The sequence below is a fragment of the Homalodisca vitripennis genome, chromosome 2, assembly GCF_021130785.1.
Source record: "Homalodisca vitripennis isolate AUS2020 chromosome 2, UT_GWSS_2.1, whole genome shotgun sequence".
Taxonomy (NCBI): Eukaryota; Metazoa; Arthropoda; class Insecta; order Hemiptera; family Cicadellidae; genus Homalodisca; species Homalodisca vitripennis.
The window spans coordinates 94,239,786-94,260,426 of record NC_060208.1 but is presented as its reverse complement, the minus strand read 5'-3'; the positions used below and the strand labels follow the sequence as shown (position 1 = coordinate 94,260,426).

Below are 20,641 nucleotides of genomic sequence, written 5' to 3'. Positions count from 1 at the left end.
CATACGCTGATAGACAGTTACTTTGCTATGACAGCTTTTTATACAAGTACTGTATTTCAACGTACAAATGGTAATGTTATGACGGATGCAATCGCCTAAAACCGCATGATGATATGTGTATTTTCAAAAATACTTCATTCACTTAATAGGTACAATCAACGCAAGAGTATGAAACAAGATAACTGTTATTACTATTTCTGGCTTAAATTTAGGAACAATAATAACATGCTTAACGAACATCTCATTACATTAGATATATTTAAGGTGTAATCTTTTTACTTGTACGTAATTTAGTTTTAACCCAAATTTTTAATTACGCAAAAACGTAAAAACACGAAGGAAACTCATACCAATGCACGAGGATTTTAAAACTAATTAAAGAGTAAACCAAGATGTAAGTTCAGTCTAAATAATAGTTGATAATAATATTATTATACATTTTTCATGTATAATAATATTATATGTCAGTACAATTCACACATACCACTTGAAAGCAAGTCCACCTACTGTACTTACAGAACATATACTAAACGTATCGGTCGTTTTCATACATTAATACATTAAGGAAACATTTATTGATCAAAAGTTGCAAGTTAAATTCAAACCTAATTTATAAGACCTGCGAAAAACAGATTTTTGAGGGATAAGAGTTTGATATGTAACAGCTTTTCCAACATTATAACACTTAATGATCAATTTAAGGATGCGCAAAGTGATTTTGGCTCAAAAATGTTTTGAAAAAACCAATAAGGCCAAAATGGTACTAGGTAGATTATTTATGTCAGGAATTTTAAGATCAAGGCCTAATTGTGGTGGTATGATTTATTGACGTAAAGTGTGATCTATATGATTCCCATATTTACTTGATAAAATATATAATTGCGTTGCTTGGAAAATGTATTATTTATGTACAAATTTACATTGTCCTTAGAAACTAAAAGAATGTTATCCTATAATCATTTACAGCTCAGAAACCAAGAGTAAATTTGAATTGAAAATTGAAGGTCACAGGTAAATTTTCGTAAAGCAACGTATTTTCTCCTAAGAAAGAAACATATCAACATATGCTATTTTTGTTGTAGGTAGATACGAAATTGTATCAAACGGGTAAAAATTTTATATACATATTGTATTAAATATAGTTTTCAATATTTTATTTTCTCATACTTATAGTCAACCTTTGAATACCTAAATAATAGTTATATCTTCTTTTTACGAGACTGAAAGTAATATACCTAGCCAAATAACTTTCCATTATCTTATTTAATGTTATCGATGTACTTAATTACGTTTCTGACGTTTTAAGGCTGTAAAAGTGAACTTACCAATACTTAACGTGGGTAACGATCCATTTCCTTCTTAGGGATAATAACTCAGGACACAAATATGGCTCTATCGATTTTACTAAAACTAGTTTGTGTATTTAAGCATATCAAACTAGCTCTCAATTCGTAGACTAATAAATCAGCTATGATCACATGAAGAAATCACAACTTTGGTGCTCATACCTATCAATAGTGATGGAAATTAAATCCAATCTAAACATTACCAGATAAAACCAATGCAACATAAACATATAATAAAAACCCACTAGAATTATTATTGTTCATTTTTTTATTGTTCTAGTTGTATTAAAATTCAAAGGTACTTGCTTTAAGGAAAGAAAATCGACAATGCATAAGCGAGCACGGCCAATATAAAGGTATGTTTGCACATGCTGTGGGCAGCAAACATTCTTACTTTTGTTAAACATCAGCTTTTTTACATAGGTTATAAACATTTAACAAGATACTAACTATTCAGAAATGTATATCAAAATTCCAAAGGTATTTTCTTTTAAACAAAATCCGTCAACGCATAAGCATGTACGACCACTGTAAAGATACGTTTTTACAAGCCAGGAGCGCCAAACGTGACAGTTGAAGCCATCAGCTGTCTGTTGAACCCGGCTGATATATATATATATATATATATATATATATATATATATATATATATATATATATATATATATATATATATATATACGTTAAATTGTATAAATGTCAATAGCCTTATTTAATTTCAATAAACATTGAATCACAAAAAGTATATATATATATATATACAGGATGTTCGCGAACATGTTACAAAATTCCGTGGCCGAGTGGGCGATAGTATTCATCAAATATATAAGGATGACAGTATGCTCATATCTTTTTATGAAACAATAAGTTTTTCAGCTATGTTTTAGTTTTTAAATATATTCCGTCACGTCAATTGCTCAAGACTGTCATAATTCCAATACTTTCTCTAAAATATATTCACTTATTTTCAGCCATCTTTCCTATTTATTAGTCGAAATCGCCAAAATGAGCACTCAAAACTACTTAAAGATTTTCTGCTCAAAAGGTATAGCATCCTAAAAAGACAATTAAATTATAAAATATCAACTCAATAAATATCTAATAGATTTTTCAACTTTTCTGTTCCAGACTGAACAATATATTATTTGCATTAGGAAGAGTGTATATTTCTAAAAATAATAGTTTTATGTATGAGCACTATTCTCTGGTTTGGGTACTTATATACTGTCACGATTGTATTAGCACTGATATGTTCGGTATTCACACACCAAGCCTATACAATGTCTTACATATTGATTACAAGTCAAGTTTCAGTTTTGGGATAAGGTATAAGCCCTGTATTTAACGTAGAGGTATATTGTTGATTATAACACAGGTGGCAGGTCACATAATCCTCTTGTCACTTCTAAACTTGTCTTTACATTACTAAGATACAACATCGCTTATCGTATAACTAAGCAACCCTAACCGACTAGTTATACAATATATTTTATTACTATAAAAGCAGTAAATAATGACAAAATCAATCATTATTGGAAATTCTTCTTTTTATGTCTCATTAGTGTAAATATTTACATATGCTACATTATATATCGTTAACATTGCTGAAAAAAGTTATGAGCAGAGGAGGAAAAAATGAAGAGTTGTGTAACAACAGTTTTGATCCCTTTTACTGTAATTCACTCAAACCCACAGAGTTGACATAAGCTAATGGGCTACTTTATCCAATATAATTAGAAATATTAAAATATATATCAGAACCTAAAAATCAGCTTAAATATTCCATTTCAAACTGTATGATAACGCCCTAGCTTCATCATCCAACCATTTAAATCTATATGTAGCTCATTTTTTAAATAAACTAATCCAAGCACGTTTCAATATCTTATTTTATAATAAATTTCAAAATAACTCATTTTGATAACGTGTTCATCTAATGTAGTAGGGTACACTTCCCGCATATAATATTTATAACTTGTTCCGTCATAACAGAAATTATTATTTTACAGTAAGATCAGTATTTATTTAAAATTGTACTTTTATTAATAATTTTCAAGGAACTACATGAAAGCTGGTTTCAAAGAGACATAGTCTATAATGGTTTTATGATCTATGATTACTAGTCTTTTGTCTGACTGACCGAAGCTATACAATATACCCCTATGAGCAAAATTCGAATAGCGTGGTCTCGGCCGCTAAAGTTCCTTCCACCCACTTGGTTTAGAGTTAATCTCGTGTGTGAGTTCACTCGTTTTGGGCCGAGCACAAGGCACCACTTGCCCTTTGGTTTGTCAAAGAGATGCGTGGTTTCGTCCCCTCAAACTGCACTCAAATGTAATGTTTCATTGGGAAATTCCCAATTTCACTCCTCCCGCTCTACACTTCCAACTGATTTGTACCCAATTTGGTATACTATATTACTGCTATGTGCCCAGATAATGATTTTACACCATTTTGCTGTATCTAATATTTTAATTTCTTAATGATATCACCAAATTGAGCATTTCTTCTTTGGATTCATTGGGTCCGTTGGGCCGCACTGGAAAGCCTTTGAAAATTCCGGAAAATTCTTTAGTACTCCATTGACTCTGAACTCCGCTGGAGAATGCACAGCTGTGATAATTCTCATCTTCATAGCATCCGTTCCAACTATACTGCACCACACATTTGCCATATTAAGCATAAATAGCTGATCGTTACTGTACTGCTCCAGGTTTGGCAGCACTGGTTCCGGTTTCGGTAGGCGATCTGCTCTCCGCTTGTACGCACGGTAAGCTATCTTAAACCCTCCAATGTCTGCAATGTTTTCTCCCTGCGTGTTGACACCATTCAACTACAAAATATAAAGGCATTAATTGAAGGTGTATTTGTGTATTGAAAGTGGAGTTTAGTAGTTATAACTGTGGCTGTTTCTATTCTTTGGTCATGTTGGGGTTATATTTGTTTGATTGACAACAGCTGGGCACATTAAGAGAGAATCTTTTGAAATAAATACTTTTATCCATTTATGACTTTGTTTTGTTTCGAATAAGAGAGCAGATCTATCTAGAAAAATGACTTTATTAAATATATATATATATACATATTGAACGAATACAATTCTTATACTATTTTAAGTCATTCACTGTAAATAATAAACTATATCCAAGGAAATAAACAGTTGTTAATCGTACTGGGTTGTAAAGTGTCCTTGTTTTGACAAGTCAAAAGTTTTTAAAAGAAAAGGCCTGTGAGTTACGTCAAAAAAGTTGTACCATTCTTTCCTAGATATTTTTGTTCATATTCAATCTTTTTGTTATCACAAATGAGGTTTTACGATTATAGCTATGCTAATTTTAACATACCAACAAAGTAAATATAAGGTTACATAGTGCATACATAATCTTAAAATGTTAACTATTGTAAAATGTGTTCTAATCGACCGGTTGTAACAATATCATTGTGGCTCTATACTTAGTTATCTTGGGTACTATTAACATCCAGGACAAGCTTATGTGTTTGCGGCAGTCTAAAGTATTAAACTACTGTACAATGTGTTCTAATCGACCGGTTGTAACAATATCATTGTGGCTCTATACTTAGTTATCTTGGGTACTATTAACATCCAGGACAAGCTTATGTGTTTGCGGCAGTACTATGTACACTCCATTGCAGGACAAGCTTATGTGTTTGCGGCAGTCTAAAGTATTAAACTACTGTACAATGTGTTCTAATCGACCGGTTGTAACAATATCATTGTGGCTCTATACTTAGTTATCTTGGGTACTATTAACATCCAGGACAAGCTTATGTGTTTGCGGCAGTCTAAAGTATTAAACTACTGTACAATGTGTTCTAATCGACCGGTTGTAACAATATCATTGTGGCTCTATACTTAGTTATCTTGGGTACTATTAACATCCAGGACAAGCTTATGTGTTTGCGGCAGTCTAAAGTATTAAACTACTGTACAATGTGTTCTAATCGACCGGTTGTAACAATATCATTGTGGCTCTATACTTAGTTATCTTGGGTACTATTAACATCCAGGACAAGCTTATGTGTTTGCGGCAGTCTAAAGTATTAAACTACTGTACAATGTGTTCTAATCGACCGGTTGTAACAATATCATTGTGGCTCTATACTTAGTTATCTTGGGTACTATTAACATCCAGGACAAGCTTATGTGTTTGCGGCAGTCTAAAGTATTAAACTACTGTACAATTACTTTCTAGCTTATAATATAATTAAGCTTGGTAATAATTCTTCAGATCAACAGCGCTATTACCTAGTTCAGGAGACATTTTTGAGGATATCCATTCAATTGTTTAGATTTGTTTAAGTGATGGAGGTTTTTTGTAAATTTAGCATACATAGTAGAGGCACCCCAGGCTAATTCAATGATATACCTTGAATTCAACAGTATAGAATTTATTGTCTAAGCAGATAAATAATGGGCTTTATATTCGTTAAATACTTAAAAGTTTTAAATTAAAAACCCCATATTTAAAAAAATGCACAATGAAGGTAGAGTCAAGACGTTTTATGCACAAGAAAGATGTATTGCTCCAAAACATCCCCTAGCTCTGTATGATGAGTATAAAACAATTATATGTCGTCCACACAGATTTGTGTTTTGAGTAAGTATATTTGTGGTCCTGACCCGCTTTATACCTAGTTTTCCAATGTCTGTAAAATTACGCGTTTTTTAGACTTAACTTTAGGCAATTTCAATCCTGTATAAGATATTTCTCTAAAATAAAAGATAATTTATTTATTTCAGTCTTTTTCAAGTTACTTCATGTTACTGTATAACATTGCTTTTTTTTAATTCTGTAATAAAATAAAAACTAATAATGAATTAACTCTATTGTAATTTGTAAATTGAATGCGTTTGCTATTTCTTTACATACGTTTAGTTGAGTCTGATTGTCTTTAAAGTTGCTGTACTGGTCTATTATACACTTCTTCTTCTTTGAGAATTTCTCCTTGCTCTCCTTATCCCACCACTCTTTAAGATTACCTCTGAAGTCAAAGCGGCTCCCCTGTAACAATGTTCTTATTAAAAAAGGTTTATTTCATAGGTTTTACTCTGGCCCACTAATGTTCAATAACAAAAATCCAATCTACCCTCCATGACTAATATAACTTGTGCCTACTCTCTGTCAACAGCAACCAATTGGTACTTTATCTTATCTATATCTTACTCCCTGGTTGCCTTCGCTTTCTGGCATATGTTACCCCTAAATTCACTCAAATTTCGATAAAAAACAAATCTACACAGTATAATAAACGGATCTGCGGATGAAACCTTAGACGAGCAAGAAGCTACTCAATGTCAAACTATAAAACAATAATAACTACAGTTTGAAGAGGAGCTGTGACACTCTTACAATAAAATATTAAATTTAAATCAAGTCATTGTTGCTTTAGAAAATATCAAAAAAGCAAATGAACTAGATATTTCGTGACTTTAATTTTTAAGTTTTATTGCCTCCAAGTAGACGACCAAGGAACATTTAGAGCTATGTTTAACCAAGCCGGCTGTAAGTTACAAATTATTAAGGAAATAAAGAGTGACACAACATTTAAAATCATTGTAATAAATACGCAATTAAAACACAACACTACAGATTTTAGTATGAGATTAGTGAATATTTTGAGTATTATGTCCTAATTATTTATTCACGTCCAAATCAATCGTGAAATTCCAAGAATAGTTTTCTAACTTAGCTACATGTTAATCATTTTTTTGTTATGTCTTACTTGTTTTAAAATTTGCTCACAATATATTTTATACTTAATCTAAGACTTTATGTTATTATTTTTATGTTAAATACAGTATTAAAATTCTGTATTTTAATTATAGTTTGCAAAAGCAATTCGTACATAATAAATACATGAATACGTTTATAATAGAAGAAAAAATACACCAATATTCTTGTGCTTTCACGGGCCATGTCGTGATTATCATCCTATTTCATACTTATTCAAAACATTACTAGGAGAATCAAATTCTTGGAATGCTCCTGTCTTACTGTGGGAAGTCATTCTCTGCCAACTATAAAACTGCTAATATAATTTGGTATAATTATACAGGTGATATGAAGAGGGGAGACCGGTAATGTGGTTGCCTAAAGCCTAATCAATGTGTCTAGATAGTGATCAATATGTAGGAAGCTTGTGGTAAACACGTTGTATTGATTACTATGTTGTCACAATTACTTTTGATTGGTAAAGGTATAGCCAAACGCATACGACGTCCTTGTATATCTCTGTGCAATCAACTTAACTGTATAAGAATATGTGATTTATTACGGGCAGTTTCGATTTAATATGTGTTGAGTTTAAAATTATTCTCTACAGCAATACCGGAACATCTAAAGAATGGGGCTATGATGAAACTTAATAAACAAAATTAGTAATAAATAAAACAAAAAATATTCTGCATGTATAAAAAATGATACAGTATAAATGTTTAACAACATTCATCAAATAGAGAAGACATATTTTTTCGATGTGCGATTCAGTAATAAATGTAGTATACGGTTGTATAGAATATCTTCTAGTATTGATTGAAATTGCAAAACCGTTTTTGCATATATTCTTCCACTTATAACAGATACTTAAGATTTTTGAGCATTTAGTTTACTGATAAACATAAACGTGCATATTTTATGCATATATTAAAGTGAATGCAATATGTATTTATACGTGCATGTGCTTACAATATGGCTTAATATAGCCAAATCAAAAACCCAGAAAGGTATAAGTTACCTTATCATCAAAGCCATGTGTAATCTCGTGGCCGATTATAAAACCTATCCTGGCGTAGTTCACATACTCAGGCACTTGAGCGCTGAAGAATGGATGTTGAAGGATACCAGCAGGAAATTCTAGGACAGATTATTTTATTTTATTCTAAAACTGAAACTGTGCAGCTCGCAAATTTTCATAACATTTTATGCATTGTTTATGTTGATTCAGTACGCTCTGTAGTCTTACAGTTGACATTTATTTATTAGTAACTAACATGTACCCGCGGCTCCGCACGCAGTTGTCTACTTAAAAACAGGAACACCATGAATATATTTTAAATGACACAAACAATTCTCAGATAAGTAATAAACACTGAAAGTATGAATTTAAGTAATACACTTCTGGTAAACAATCCTTTGCTAGTAGAGATGTAGTATAATTATTTCAAACAGATATATACGTGTAAAATATAGTTATAACAATTCTGGCTTATGCCTCATAATGAACTAATTGCAGCCCTCCCCTCTGCATTTTATACTCTATTATAATGAAGGAGGGACCATCGTCCCCAAGCATCCTACCACCTATTTACGTCTATACCTATTTACGTTTACAGTCATGGGCTATAGTTTAACCGAAACTTCAAGAGCCCGAGAGGATTTGGTAAGCCTCACGCCCCGACGCACACGCACCGTCCTACGCGCAGCTCGTCCTACCTGCCGTTACTCTTGTGTCAATGATGAAATACCACGCTTTAGTCTAAAAGCAGCTAACTAAAGTATTGTTAGTTTAATAATCTTGTATTTTATTTCATGAATAGATTCCGAACACGAAATGCTGACGATACTCATCGATACTTATCGAGACTAAGTTATTAGGACTTTTTAATAAAGCAAATGAATTTTATAAATATATATATACACACACACATATATATATATATATATCTCAATATGTATTCTCTTGCAAAAATAAAAATAAAAACCCAAATATTGGTAATTAAACCAACTAAATATAAACTAGAAAAAAGAACTGAAATAGAATAATAAACAGTGGAGCTGATGTTTCATCACGAATACCAAAGAGTAAAAATACCTAATTTTATAAATTAACGAATGTTCAAACCTAAAGGAAATTTTGATTTTAAAACAACTTGATGAGCAGTTCGGCTCCTTATCAAATTAAACCTATTTATATTATCGTTGACATGAAATGGAACATTATGGATGCCTTTTAATTTATGACAGTTTTCAATTTTGTCCTGATTTTTCCAATTTTGTTCGTAGTTAGTTATGACCAGAGGCGTCTAGTGGCTAGTCCGTGTGATTTATGAACAACTGTGCCAAAAGTCTTGTTAGACTACATCATAGATCTATATGTTTTTTTTTATCTTTTTTGTAACTATTTTAACATGGAGAAGGACGTTAATATACTTCAGATGTTATAGTTACGTAGTTCAATTTGATTCCATAATATCACCATATAGGGAATCAGTAATTTTGATCTAATTGTGCATTACCGAAAACTAGAAAATATCTTGAATGAAAGCTATGATAGTAGAGTTTATTTGATGTTTCGGTAATTACTGCAACAACCCTATACAAAATATTTAAAACCTTTTACTCACGGATGGAATTCTCCACGTGATTGTAAAATGCGTTGATGTCAGTAACAGAACCGTGAGTCCTCCAGTCTGTCTTGTTCACGTCCTCTCGCAGTAGGCGGTACTTGTACTCATGCTGCCAACGAGCCAAATCCATCAGAGCCTCAAAGTAATTATCGTTGTTAATGGTCAGCTGAAAATCATATCAGTTATATAACAGATGGTCTATCTGCTATCACAGTGCTATAACAAAGCTTATCTATTAACTATAATACATTGTTGAATTGGAATTATATTTACTTTCATTAGAATAACCTATAATAAAACATGAAAGAGATAGTGTATGAAAATAAAAAATAACCAATCACCTCAATTAAAAACGAAACTTGCTCACATTGAAATTCCTGGTTTATTATTGGAACTGATTAAACATAGTTTTCTTAATATTGATCATTTAACTTATAATAAATTGTTCTTGTTAGTTGTTAAAACTTCTTAATAGTTATCATATAAGAATACTTTTTCTTTCTTACATATCTATAATGTTGACCAGAGTTCACAAGATATTGTGAAAGTGGTACGATAAGTATTACAATGCTTATTTATCATTTTTTTACGTTTATGCACTTTTTATCACCCTCATGACGGTATTCCATGAAAATAGTCAGAAGAAAAACACTCGAAAAATTTTTTTAAGATTAAATGCAAAATATATTAAAAAATATGTTGAGATTAAATCAAAATCAATGTCAAATATCTTACAAATAATTTTAAAAATCTATTGTAAGCAAATGTACAATCCATAAAAACTAGGAGTAAAATATGTTAAAAATAAATCAGTATTCTATCTTGATAGAATGAAATTCTATTTGGAATTATGACATTATGTTGAAACTGAATAAAAATACAGTTTTTATTCAATCAAAGTTGATTTAAAATTATTGATAAAATGAACAAAACTTCATTTTAGGAATTTAATTAATTTGCATTCTTTATTTTTCATTTCCATTAGATACAGAAGATTTAGGAAAAAATATTGGGAATTTTTAAAAAAAAACCAATAGTACAATCGATGTTGATTCTAACAAATATCAAAATATTACTGGTAAAAGACTTTACATATAGATTTGTATGCTTAAAACACGGTTATGGATTAACAAAAAATGTTTATATATTTTTATAAAATTTGGAATATTTGAATTTTCGTTATTCGAAACAGAGTTTTAATTTATGTGACACAGAATTATAAATCTTTGGTGATATATACCAAATAATAATATATATATATATATATATATATATATAAGTTTTCAATATCATAATACATTGGAAGGTGGCCGCCATTCTAATTTGTGGGAAAGATTTAACTGAGATATTTCCCCAAAAATACACTTTTTTAATAATCCTAAAATAAAGCAGTTGTATATAAGTTTTATTCGTGAACTTTATTTGATATTTCATAAGGTTTCAAGATTACGGCTGTCCTAAGATGAAAAGAGTGAAGCAATACAGAAAAGCAATTTAGAATTCTCGTGTCACTTTCAAAAATGCTTGTTGTTACATGGTAGTGATCTTTTGTGGAATATATAATTTTAAGGTAACGTACACATATTTTTGGGTAATCTAAAAATTGCTAAAATCAAATTTTGAACACGATAACTATTGAAATCTTTAATAGATGCAAGTTACATTTAGTATAGACAATATTTGCACATATCTTAGGTGAATGCCTTTTTAATGATAATGTTTACAAATATCTTAGTTATAATTGTAAACAAACAAAAAGAAAAATCCATAATATTAAAACACATTGATATGCTTATAACGATAATTATCTTGTACGGGTTTTAAATATTTTAATTTGGTAACAGTATATTAACATACCAACATTGAGCGTCATCGTAGTGTTGTAAAAATAAAACATCTAAACTAATAATGCTCCTTCAGTTTTATTTTTCAAGATGAGAGCCGCATATGATATCTACCGACTGCTAAGCCGGAAGTGATATATTATTCGGAAGGTATATATAAACCTGCCACTTTGACAATTCCATTTTTATGATCAACATAAGTTATTCTAGTTGATTTACTACATGTCAATTATAAGATAATTTTATTATTTGTTATAAAATTTTTACTGCACTGTCTTCATGAAATCAAGATGTGAGTTTTTACAAGTTATTACGTCTATGTAAGAGATAAACTTATTTATAAGTGTTACCCAGTACCGTGTACTTCTCTATGACTTACTCCTTCATAGAAATCTTCAATTTTTTTAGTATTCGTTAGTTCATCGGGATACCCAACGTGTGGAACCATACGGGAAACCTTGTACTTAGCTTTTTTTCTGAAATAATTTAAGAATTTCGTTAGACATCTACTAAGTAATACTGTTAATATAGTAATAAGGAAGCGATATGATTGCGGAAGTGTTCTCCGACAGAGTTCTGACATGACTGGTATGGTTGTCTACAAAGATGTTAACGAACCTCTTAATGTCGTCATTATCATATTCGGAAAAAATATCCTCAAGTTCGATCCTATGACAAAAATTATATTCTCTGTCTTTTCAAAAGGGTTTTTTAAAGATTTTATCCATCTTACGGTACAGAACTCTTTTCACAAATTTTACAAAGTGATTCTCTCCTATCAGGTAACGAATTCACCGTAAAAGGCTCAGGAAAGAAATTATTTCCTATTTATTACAACCAGTATTTAAACAAGATTTCGAAAGCAAATACATTTCCTAAACATGATTTAGAGCTATTTAAAATGTTTAAATGACAATAAGTCAACACCCTACACCTTAGGGTCATCTTGGTGGTGTATCAACACAATAAAAAATGTGGCCAACATGTTCGCTGGATGTTTTCTTTCAGTTTTATTTCCCAATAATGATCAATTACTAACCCATCTTTTCTTTAGTTCAACATCATGGGACCAGTTTTACTGTTGCCATAAAATCTAGTGAAGTACTAAAGATGCCCTAGAATCTAGACACCAAAAAAGGGCTAGGGCCAGACTCCATACCGACAACTATAATCAAGCACTGTGCTGACATCATTCCCCAACCTCTTGCCTTGATTTTCAACAATTCTATACGTAGTGGCGTCTTCCTAGACATCATAAAAATTGGTCATGTCGTTCCCATCCATAAGAAAAGCTTAGCGAACGACATAAAGAGCTAGAGGCCCATACCTATATTGTCCTTATTGACCAAACTTTTTCAGAAGATTTATCAGAGCAAAATGATCAGCAAAATATTGACTATCAGTAAGCACGCGTTTATATCTAAAGGTTCTACGCCTACCAACATCCTCCTTTTCTAAAGACATTTCATAAGCATTTCAACTAAGGAAGCATATTGATTCAATTTAAATGGACTCCTTAATAGCCTACTGTAGAGTTTGCCACCCCATTCTGATCTAAAAACTTGAGGCATCTTGATTCTTGGGAATTCATCTTACTCTTTGTGAAAGGACTTGTAATTGATATATATCTCAGTGATATCTTCCGTCAAGGACGTGGCGTAACTTTGATATGACAAAGATTAGGTTGAAAATAGGCACGGACTTAACAAAAGTTTCTAAATGTGAAGAAATGGGTTTGCATCACATTTCAAAGAATTTCTAATAAAATCGTGCAAAACTATTTTACTAATCGTGAACCGCTGGTCAGGATACGAGATGTGCAGTATTTGAGAATGAAGAGATTTTACTCCCTTTCTAAGCTGGAACAATTATATACACAATATACTTGCCCTCTTCAAATACTTTGGCTTCCTCTGCTGACTCTCTGATACTTTAACTGATCTGCATGATTTAAAAATTGTATCCTGCTCGTTGGTAAGCCTGCGCCTAGAATCAAACTGTGTTGTGGTAACGCATGAATAATAAAATAAATTTTAACTCTACGAAATTTAAAAACGAAAGTAGTAATATTTTTGATAAATATGATATCAGCGTTCATGATTAACAGCTTCAGATATTAAGCGAATATGTTCATGGCTCATATTAGGCTTGTACTTGTCTGAGCACTTCTGGTTTGAATGAATTATATTTCTGACGCCAAGGTAGAGTTTGCCTTGTTATCCCGATCAAGAAAATATATTAAAAACATATATACTTATGGTAAAGATAGATATAAGAGATTTTATGACTGTCTTTAATTGTATTAAATGTATTAAAAGTTATATAATAATACTGTCGCACGATATCTGCACTATAAGGCTTATCAAACACTGCATACTTAATATTTTCTAAATTATTCAGTTAATAATTTATTTGTAATAAAACTTCTAATACGCATACCTAGTTATAATCTGTCTCATTAGTGATCGAAAAAGGTTGGAATAATTTTTTTACTATAAAACTTATTCTATGATTTCAAGAATATAAATAGAAGCCAATTTAACATTGTAGTTAACTTATTTAAACATATAGTATTTGTCATTGTTAAAACTACCCATTCATTGTCACGGTGAACTACTCATTCTAAAAGAACGGTGCGTTATATTATTTAATTTTATATTTTTTGTATTGTTCATTATTCAAGGTGTAAACATATCCCACTTTCCTCAATTATTACAGTTAAAACAACAACACTTGGTACTGCACATATTAATATACTTTTTTAAGTAACTACAATTTGTTCATGTCAGGGGGATGGCCCGCTAAGCGATAGAAGTAAATCTTAAATTAGAGCATAGAAAAATGGTAGTTACTTCAAAAAGTATATTTATAGGTGCAGTACCAAGTTTGATTGATTTAACTGTAATCGTTCGGGAATTATCAGGCCCGTGCGGGCCTTTTTACCCCCCTAATAATGGCCTAACAGAATTAAGAAAAATAAATGACTATACGTGAATATTTAAAAAGTACATAACCAAAAAGAAGCAATACATTTAAACACCATTTTCAAGTTTTTTCTCTTGAATAGTAAAACAAACAATACTTTCAAATGTATAAAATGAGGAAAAATCAACAGTCAATTGAAGGTGACTGTGTGAGCCTTAATTAAAATATTTGTTTTTTCTCAAATACACATTTCTGAAACACAATTAATTCACAACTAAAAAATGTAATTAGTGCACTAATTAATTATGTATATACTTAGTCTGTTCATCCATCCAGTCCAGTTCATCAATGTCTTGGATAACCTCATCACGTATTATACTGATCATATCCAAAGCCACATTTTTGGAGGCCTCATCAAAGTATTTCTTCACATAAATCGATGACAGAGCCAGTGTAAGACTGAAAAAACGGTGCATTATATTATTTATTGTATATTTTTTGTAGAATATTTTGTAGATTATCCAGTATAATGTTAACGAAATTCATCATATGTTTCATTAAGAACATTTAAATCGTTTCACGATAATCTATAATTGAATAACTTATGTAATTTAAATAATTACTTGTACTATGCACCTACCTGGAGGCCGTACCGATACACTCTTTCCAACGGGGCTCTCTCGTAGCCAATCCATAAACAACGTTAAGATACTTTATCTGTCTCTCTCGCATCTGATTGGTTAGCATGGAAACCATTCCATTAGCTGCTTTCCACATCATGTAGTTGGCTATTGCTCTGGACATAATCGGAAGATTTTACTTGGGGATTTATTATTTTTTTCTATTTATAACATACTTCTATACCATTTGAATCACCACTATAATAGCATTTATTTACTGATTTTACGAAAATCAGCATGTACATTCTGCAAGTAGACCACAAGACCAACAACGTTAGAACCAATTAAACAGCAGAGAGTGGAGCTTCTCGTCAGAACCTGGTCTTCGTGACGTTACTTCTACATGGTTAGTACGGCTTCAATTATCTCAAACCGAATTGTATTTACACATAATCTTACTTTTTAAGTCACGGATAATGCTAAGTAATATGTCATATGATAACCACTGATGATACGTTAATTATTAAATGTCCAAAAATAATGTAATATAATTAAAACTAAATATTTTACTTTGAGTAGTTAAACTTAAACTATAACTTTCAGAATGCATTTTTAACAACAATATATAGCATGTAAACAGAATAATATTTAAGGATTCTACCAGCGTAAGTACATTCATTTACGAAAAATGCGAGGTTTATTGACTAAACCCCTCCAAATTAGCATAATTAAACATATAAATGAAGTACTTACTCATTTGAATGTTTTTGTAGTAGCTTCTCTAGTTTCTTTAAGTAGTCAACTTCTTTGACGATAATAATTTCGTTTTCCCTTGGAGATACAGATGCCGGCATTATACCTTTTAGAAGTGCCTTCCAGTTGATCCAACGTATATCTTCCATTAGATTTTGCAATTCGTATGGATTATACATGCGGTTAGGGTTCCTCCTTCCTTCCTTTGGTGTTGTTATCTAAATTGCAGAAATTACCTTACACTGTTAGGCCTTATCTTGGACCGGAACTTGTTTTGTGTCTTTTTTCTAAAATTAGTTTAAATAAATTGAAAACAGTTTAAATTTTAAACATATAATGAAATTTATATCAAGAATTTTGTCTTTTTTAAGTGGATGTATAATTTTGCAGAAGAGATAATAACTTCTAAAGATTTTGCACTTTGTTTCTAATTTCATTGTCAAGGTGTTTATCAACTTGCCTATTTCTGATATATCTTCATATTAAAGATATCTGTAAAAAGAATTACTTAATATTTTAAATTTATTTTTATGCACATCAGAAAACTCCAATCAAACTTTCAAATAATAAATATCATCATTTTGCATCTTAAAACCCATGCTTAAAAGTACGCATTAAATTAAACCTTTAAATTCTCGATATTAGAGTGCAAGACTATGAGGCCAAATTAGATATATGGAGACAATACAACCAAAAACGTGATGAGGTTAGAGAGTTAAGAATTAATTTTTAAGTCTTATTTAAGACATTTAAATTTCACATATTTTATGTAGTATTTCAATACTTTTCTATTTTATTAAACGTTCTTCTGATAATTACGTATTGTATAAAAAAATCTCATGATATTTACAAAAGAGACCACCACTTATACAGGATAGCAAAAAAGAACTTATGTCTATGTATACATCACGTAGAAAGTAAGGGCTGTGATCCATCCTTAATTTGATATAAATAAATAAATATATATATATATATATATATATATATATATATATAAACTCGCTCGAATTTTTATAAACAATGAAAAATAGTTGATATCTTTTAAAATGTTTATAACCTATATAAACAGCTGATGCTAATCAAAAGACAAAATGTTAGCTGTTTGGGCAAGCGTACTTTTAAAGTGGGCCAGCTCGCTTATGTATTGACGGAGTTCGTTGAATCAAGTACCGCTGTAAGTGTAATGAAAGGTTTCAAATTTTTAGTGTCTATTAAATGTGTTTAAATTATACTGGTGTTTTGTTATTTGACTTTAAAAACATTCAACAGACGCCATTTTGCTTATTTTGAAGAAAATAACACAATTTTTTCTCTTATCTATACTAACCTATGTACCAAATTTAATTTGTTTAGGTTAACTAGTTTTAAAGATAATAATTTCTTTCTAAAAAATGCAAAATGGTGGCTAGCGGTCAAACAACACATTTCTAGACCTATGACCTAATAATTTCCTAAGGTCATTTATTTTTTTAAAATTATGAATTCTACCGTCAACAAAAGTTTGTGACACCTTGTATATATATAATAAAAGAAAAAGACTTCACATAATCCTTTATTATTTCAACTAATATTGTCGTTCTCAAAAAGGATACAAAAAGTGTATATATATATATATATATATATAGCCTACTTTGCACCAACTCCAAAATTCGACCACATAACATTGGTTTCTGATGCGTTAGAGTTTTCAAGAAAAGTTATAACTAAGCATTACTTTTTAAATAACAATCAAAATGAAGAAGCAGATGAGAAGATTCACAAATCTCTCTTGAAATTTAAGCCACCTTCAGATTGGGATCCCTCAGCTTTGAATCCAGATCACCCTATAGAGCAGTTTTAAAATATAATTATTTCTAACATTTCTGATCCTTCATTTGCATATACTATACCAAAAAACAATAATTTAACAAAACTTTAGCAAAAAGCTATAAATTCTTAAAAAAAAAATAACAAGGACATAATAATACTTCCTGCTGACAAGGGGGATTTGGCTGTAATAATTAATATAAAGGATTATATTGCTGAAGCAGAAAGACAGCTGAGTGACACAACTACTTATAACATTTTAAATAGAGATCTTAATGAAGAATTTTGTTCAAAAATATCTAATTACATGAAGAAAAATGCCTTACAAGAAAACTTAAGTGATCATTCCATCAATTTACTAATAAATAAATCTCCGAAAACACCAACATTCTACATATTGCCCAAAATCCACAAGAATGGAAAATAGTAATGATATTTTGCACCTTGTGAAAAATGTAGCTCAACCTATTCCTGAAAATACTAAATTAGTAACAATCGATGTTCAATCATTGTACACAAATATTGAACACCAACAAGGAATTGATTCTGTTAGATACTACTTAAACAAACGTCCCAAAAATACACTTCCTTCGTCAGATTTTCTTTTAACATTAATAAATTTCATTCTAAATATGAATTGCTTTAGGTTTCTAAATAACTTTTATCTACAGCAAAAAAGGGACAGCCATGGGAACAAGAATGGCTCCTTCTTATGCTAATCTTGTGATCGGCAAGCTTGAACATGATTTCCTAGAAACACAAACATACAAATCCATATTCTGGAAACGTTACATTGACGATATCTTCATGATATGTACATATAGTAACGAAGAATTACAAAATTTTTTACAATCACTGAACACTTTCTGCAACTTAAAATTTACGTGGGAGATATCTGATTCAATTGTGAGTTTCCTAGATATAGATATTTTCATTGAAGATCAGAAGTTGAAAACTAAGATCAATATAAAAAACACCAACACATTTCAATATCTACATTATGACAGTTGTCATCTGTCCCATGTCAAAAAAGCTATTCCAAAGAGTTTGGGCTAAAAGAGCCCAAAATTTATGCAGTGACAAATATCACTTAGACCAATATATTGATAATTTATTATCAGCAGTTTCCAAAAGGGGTTATCCTCGCAAACTTTTAAACAAGAAACTGAACACTAAATCACTATCAATTGGAACAAACAAATCTAAATTTGACAATAATGATCCAAAGTTTTTAACAAAACACCACCCAGGACTTTATAAAATTAACAATATACTTCGAGTAGCATACAGTTTATTGGACAGCTCTGCTTCAACTAAAAACATTTTCAAATACATTGCAAAAATAAGATTTAGAAAACCACCAGTTTTGAAAGATATTTTTTTTAGTCCATCCAAAATTACCTAAGCACAAAGACCAAGAAAACATGACAGTTGGGTCACATCCTTGCAATAAACCCAGGTGTTTAGTTTGCAACATGTGCTCTACTTCAAAAACATTTACAAGCAGTTTATCATACAAGTATATTTTAAGACTTAACATGTGAATAAAAAATATTATTTACCAAATTCAGTGCAAATTATGCCCTAAAGATTATATTGGCTCAACGATAAATTCTCTTAGAACAAGGATGACAGGGCACAGGTATGCATATAAACATAAAAAGACAGAGCAACTTGTAGTAGCACATGGCTTAATACATAATTTAAATTTTGAAGTAACATATTCAATGAAACCAATTAGAAAAATATCAGAAAATTTAAATACACACAATCTTACAACCATGGAACAAGTCCATCAACTCGCCACTAAATCAAAATTTCCAAGTGGATTAAATTGTAAGTGACTTAGTCAACAAAGTGAATTTGTAAAATTAAATCATATGTTTACCATTCTACATAATTCATTCTTAATTTTCATTTTCTGTGTTGATGTTTTATGTTTATTCTGTTCTTATAGCCCTATTTATATTTTTGTAATTTCCTGAAGACGACTTAAGCCGAAATTTAGAAACTCTTTAATACATTTGAAGAATTCTTATTGAAGATTAATATATATGTAAGTAGTATACTTTGGCCGTTGCTGGGACAACGCACCCAGAGACCGGGTCTGGGACAAACCGTGTGAGACCGAACCTGGGACAGAAAATTGTTAGAGAGCGACTAAGAGTGTGAGTACGGGTAGTCAGAACCGCGCCGCGGTGAATCACCACGCATGTCATCGCTGTCCCGCCACCGCCACCACGCGTTGTTACTGTAAGTATACAAGCAATTCGGCACGCGCCCTCGTCAGCACCGCGCCGCGCGACTGCTGAACCGTCACCGCCAAGCAATTGGCACGCGCCTCGTCATCACCGCGCCGCGCGACTGCTGAACCGTCACCACCAACCGCGCCGAGTGAGACACCGCGTGTTGTTTCTATAAGTATACAAACAATCGGTACACGCCTCGTCACTGTCCAGTCATCACCGCGCCGCGCGACTGCTGAACCGTCACCACCACCCGCGCCGAGTGAGACACCGCGTGTTGTTTCTATAAGTATACAAACAATCTGTACGCGCCTCGTCACTGTCCAGTCATCACCGCGCGCCGCGCGACTGCTGAACCGTCACCACCACCACGCCGAGTGAGACACCGCGTGTTGTTTCTATAAGTATACAAACAATCGGTTACGCGCCTCGTCACTGTCCAGTCACCGCCGCGCCCGCGCGAGACACCGCACCTTACTCATCCCCACCCACCCACCTTCTCCCTACTCCTCTTCCTTTCAGAGTCAAATATATTAATAATGCTATCATCCCTCCTTCCACTCATCCCACCCTCTTCCTATTCTCATCCATCCATACCTCATCCTTTTTCCATCGTCAATCGCCCATACAATAAGAGAGTAGCCAGCTCTATAATAATGGCGTTTTCCTCCTGCTAGCAAGCAAACAGCATTTCTCAATGCTACAGATGGTCTTCGAAGATCATCAGTCAAGA

At 31.6% G+C, this 20,641-nt stretch overlaps 1 protein-coding gene across 1 annotated transcript in view; it reads right to left on the bottom strand.

Moving 5' to 3' along the window:
* Positions 1-2,994: 2,994 nt before the first annotated feature.
* LOC124354369 (neprilysin-2-like) overlaps positions 2,995-20,641 on the bottom strand; it is a 48,074-nt gene continuing 30,427 nt past the window's right edge. The window contains exons 7-14 of the mRNA XM_046804772.1: positions 15,857-16,074; positions 15,124-15,279; positions 14,799-14,942; positions 11,938-12,034; positions 9,712-9,880; positions 8,103-8,221; positions 6,239-6,370; positions 2,995-4,179 (exon numbers count right to left, since the gene is read on the bottom strand). Of these exons, the coding sequence (XP_046660728.1) occupies positions 3,835-4,179; positions 6,239-6,370; positions 8,103-8,221; positions 9,712-9,880; positions 11,938-12,034; positions 14,799-14,942; positions 15,124-15,279; positions 15,857-16,074 (1,380 nt within the window). The 3' untranslated portion in view covers positions 2,995-3,834. The remainder of the gene's footprint in view (positions 4,180-6,238; positions 6,371-8,102; positions 8,222-9,711; positions 9,881-11,937; positions 12,035-14,798; positions 14,943-15,123; positions 15,280-15,856; positions 16,075-20,641) is intronic.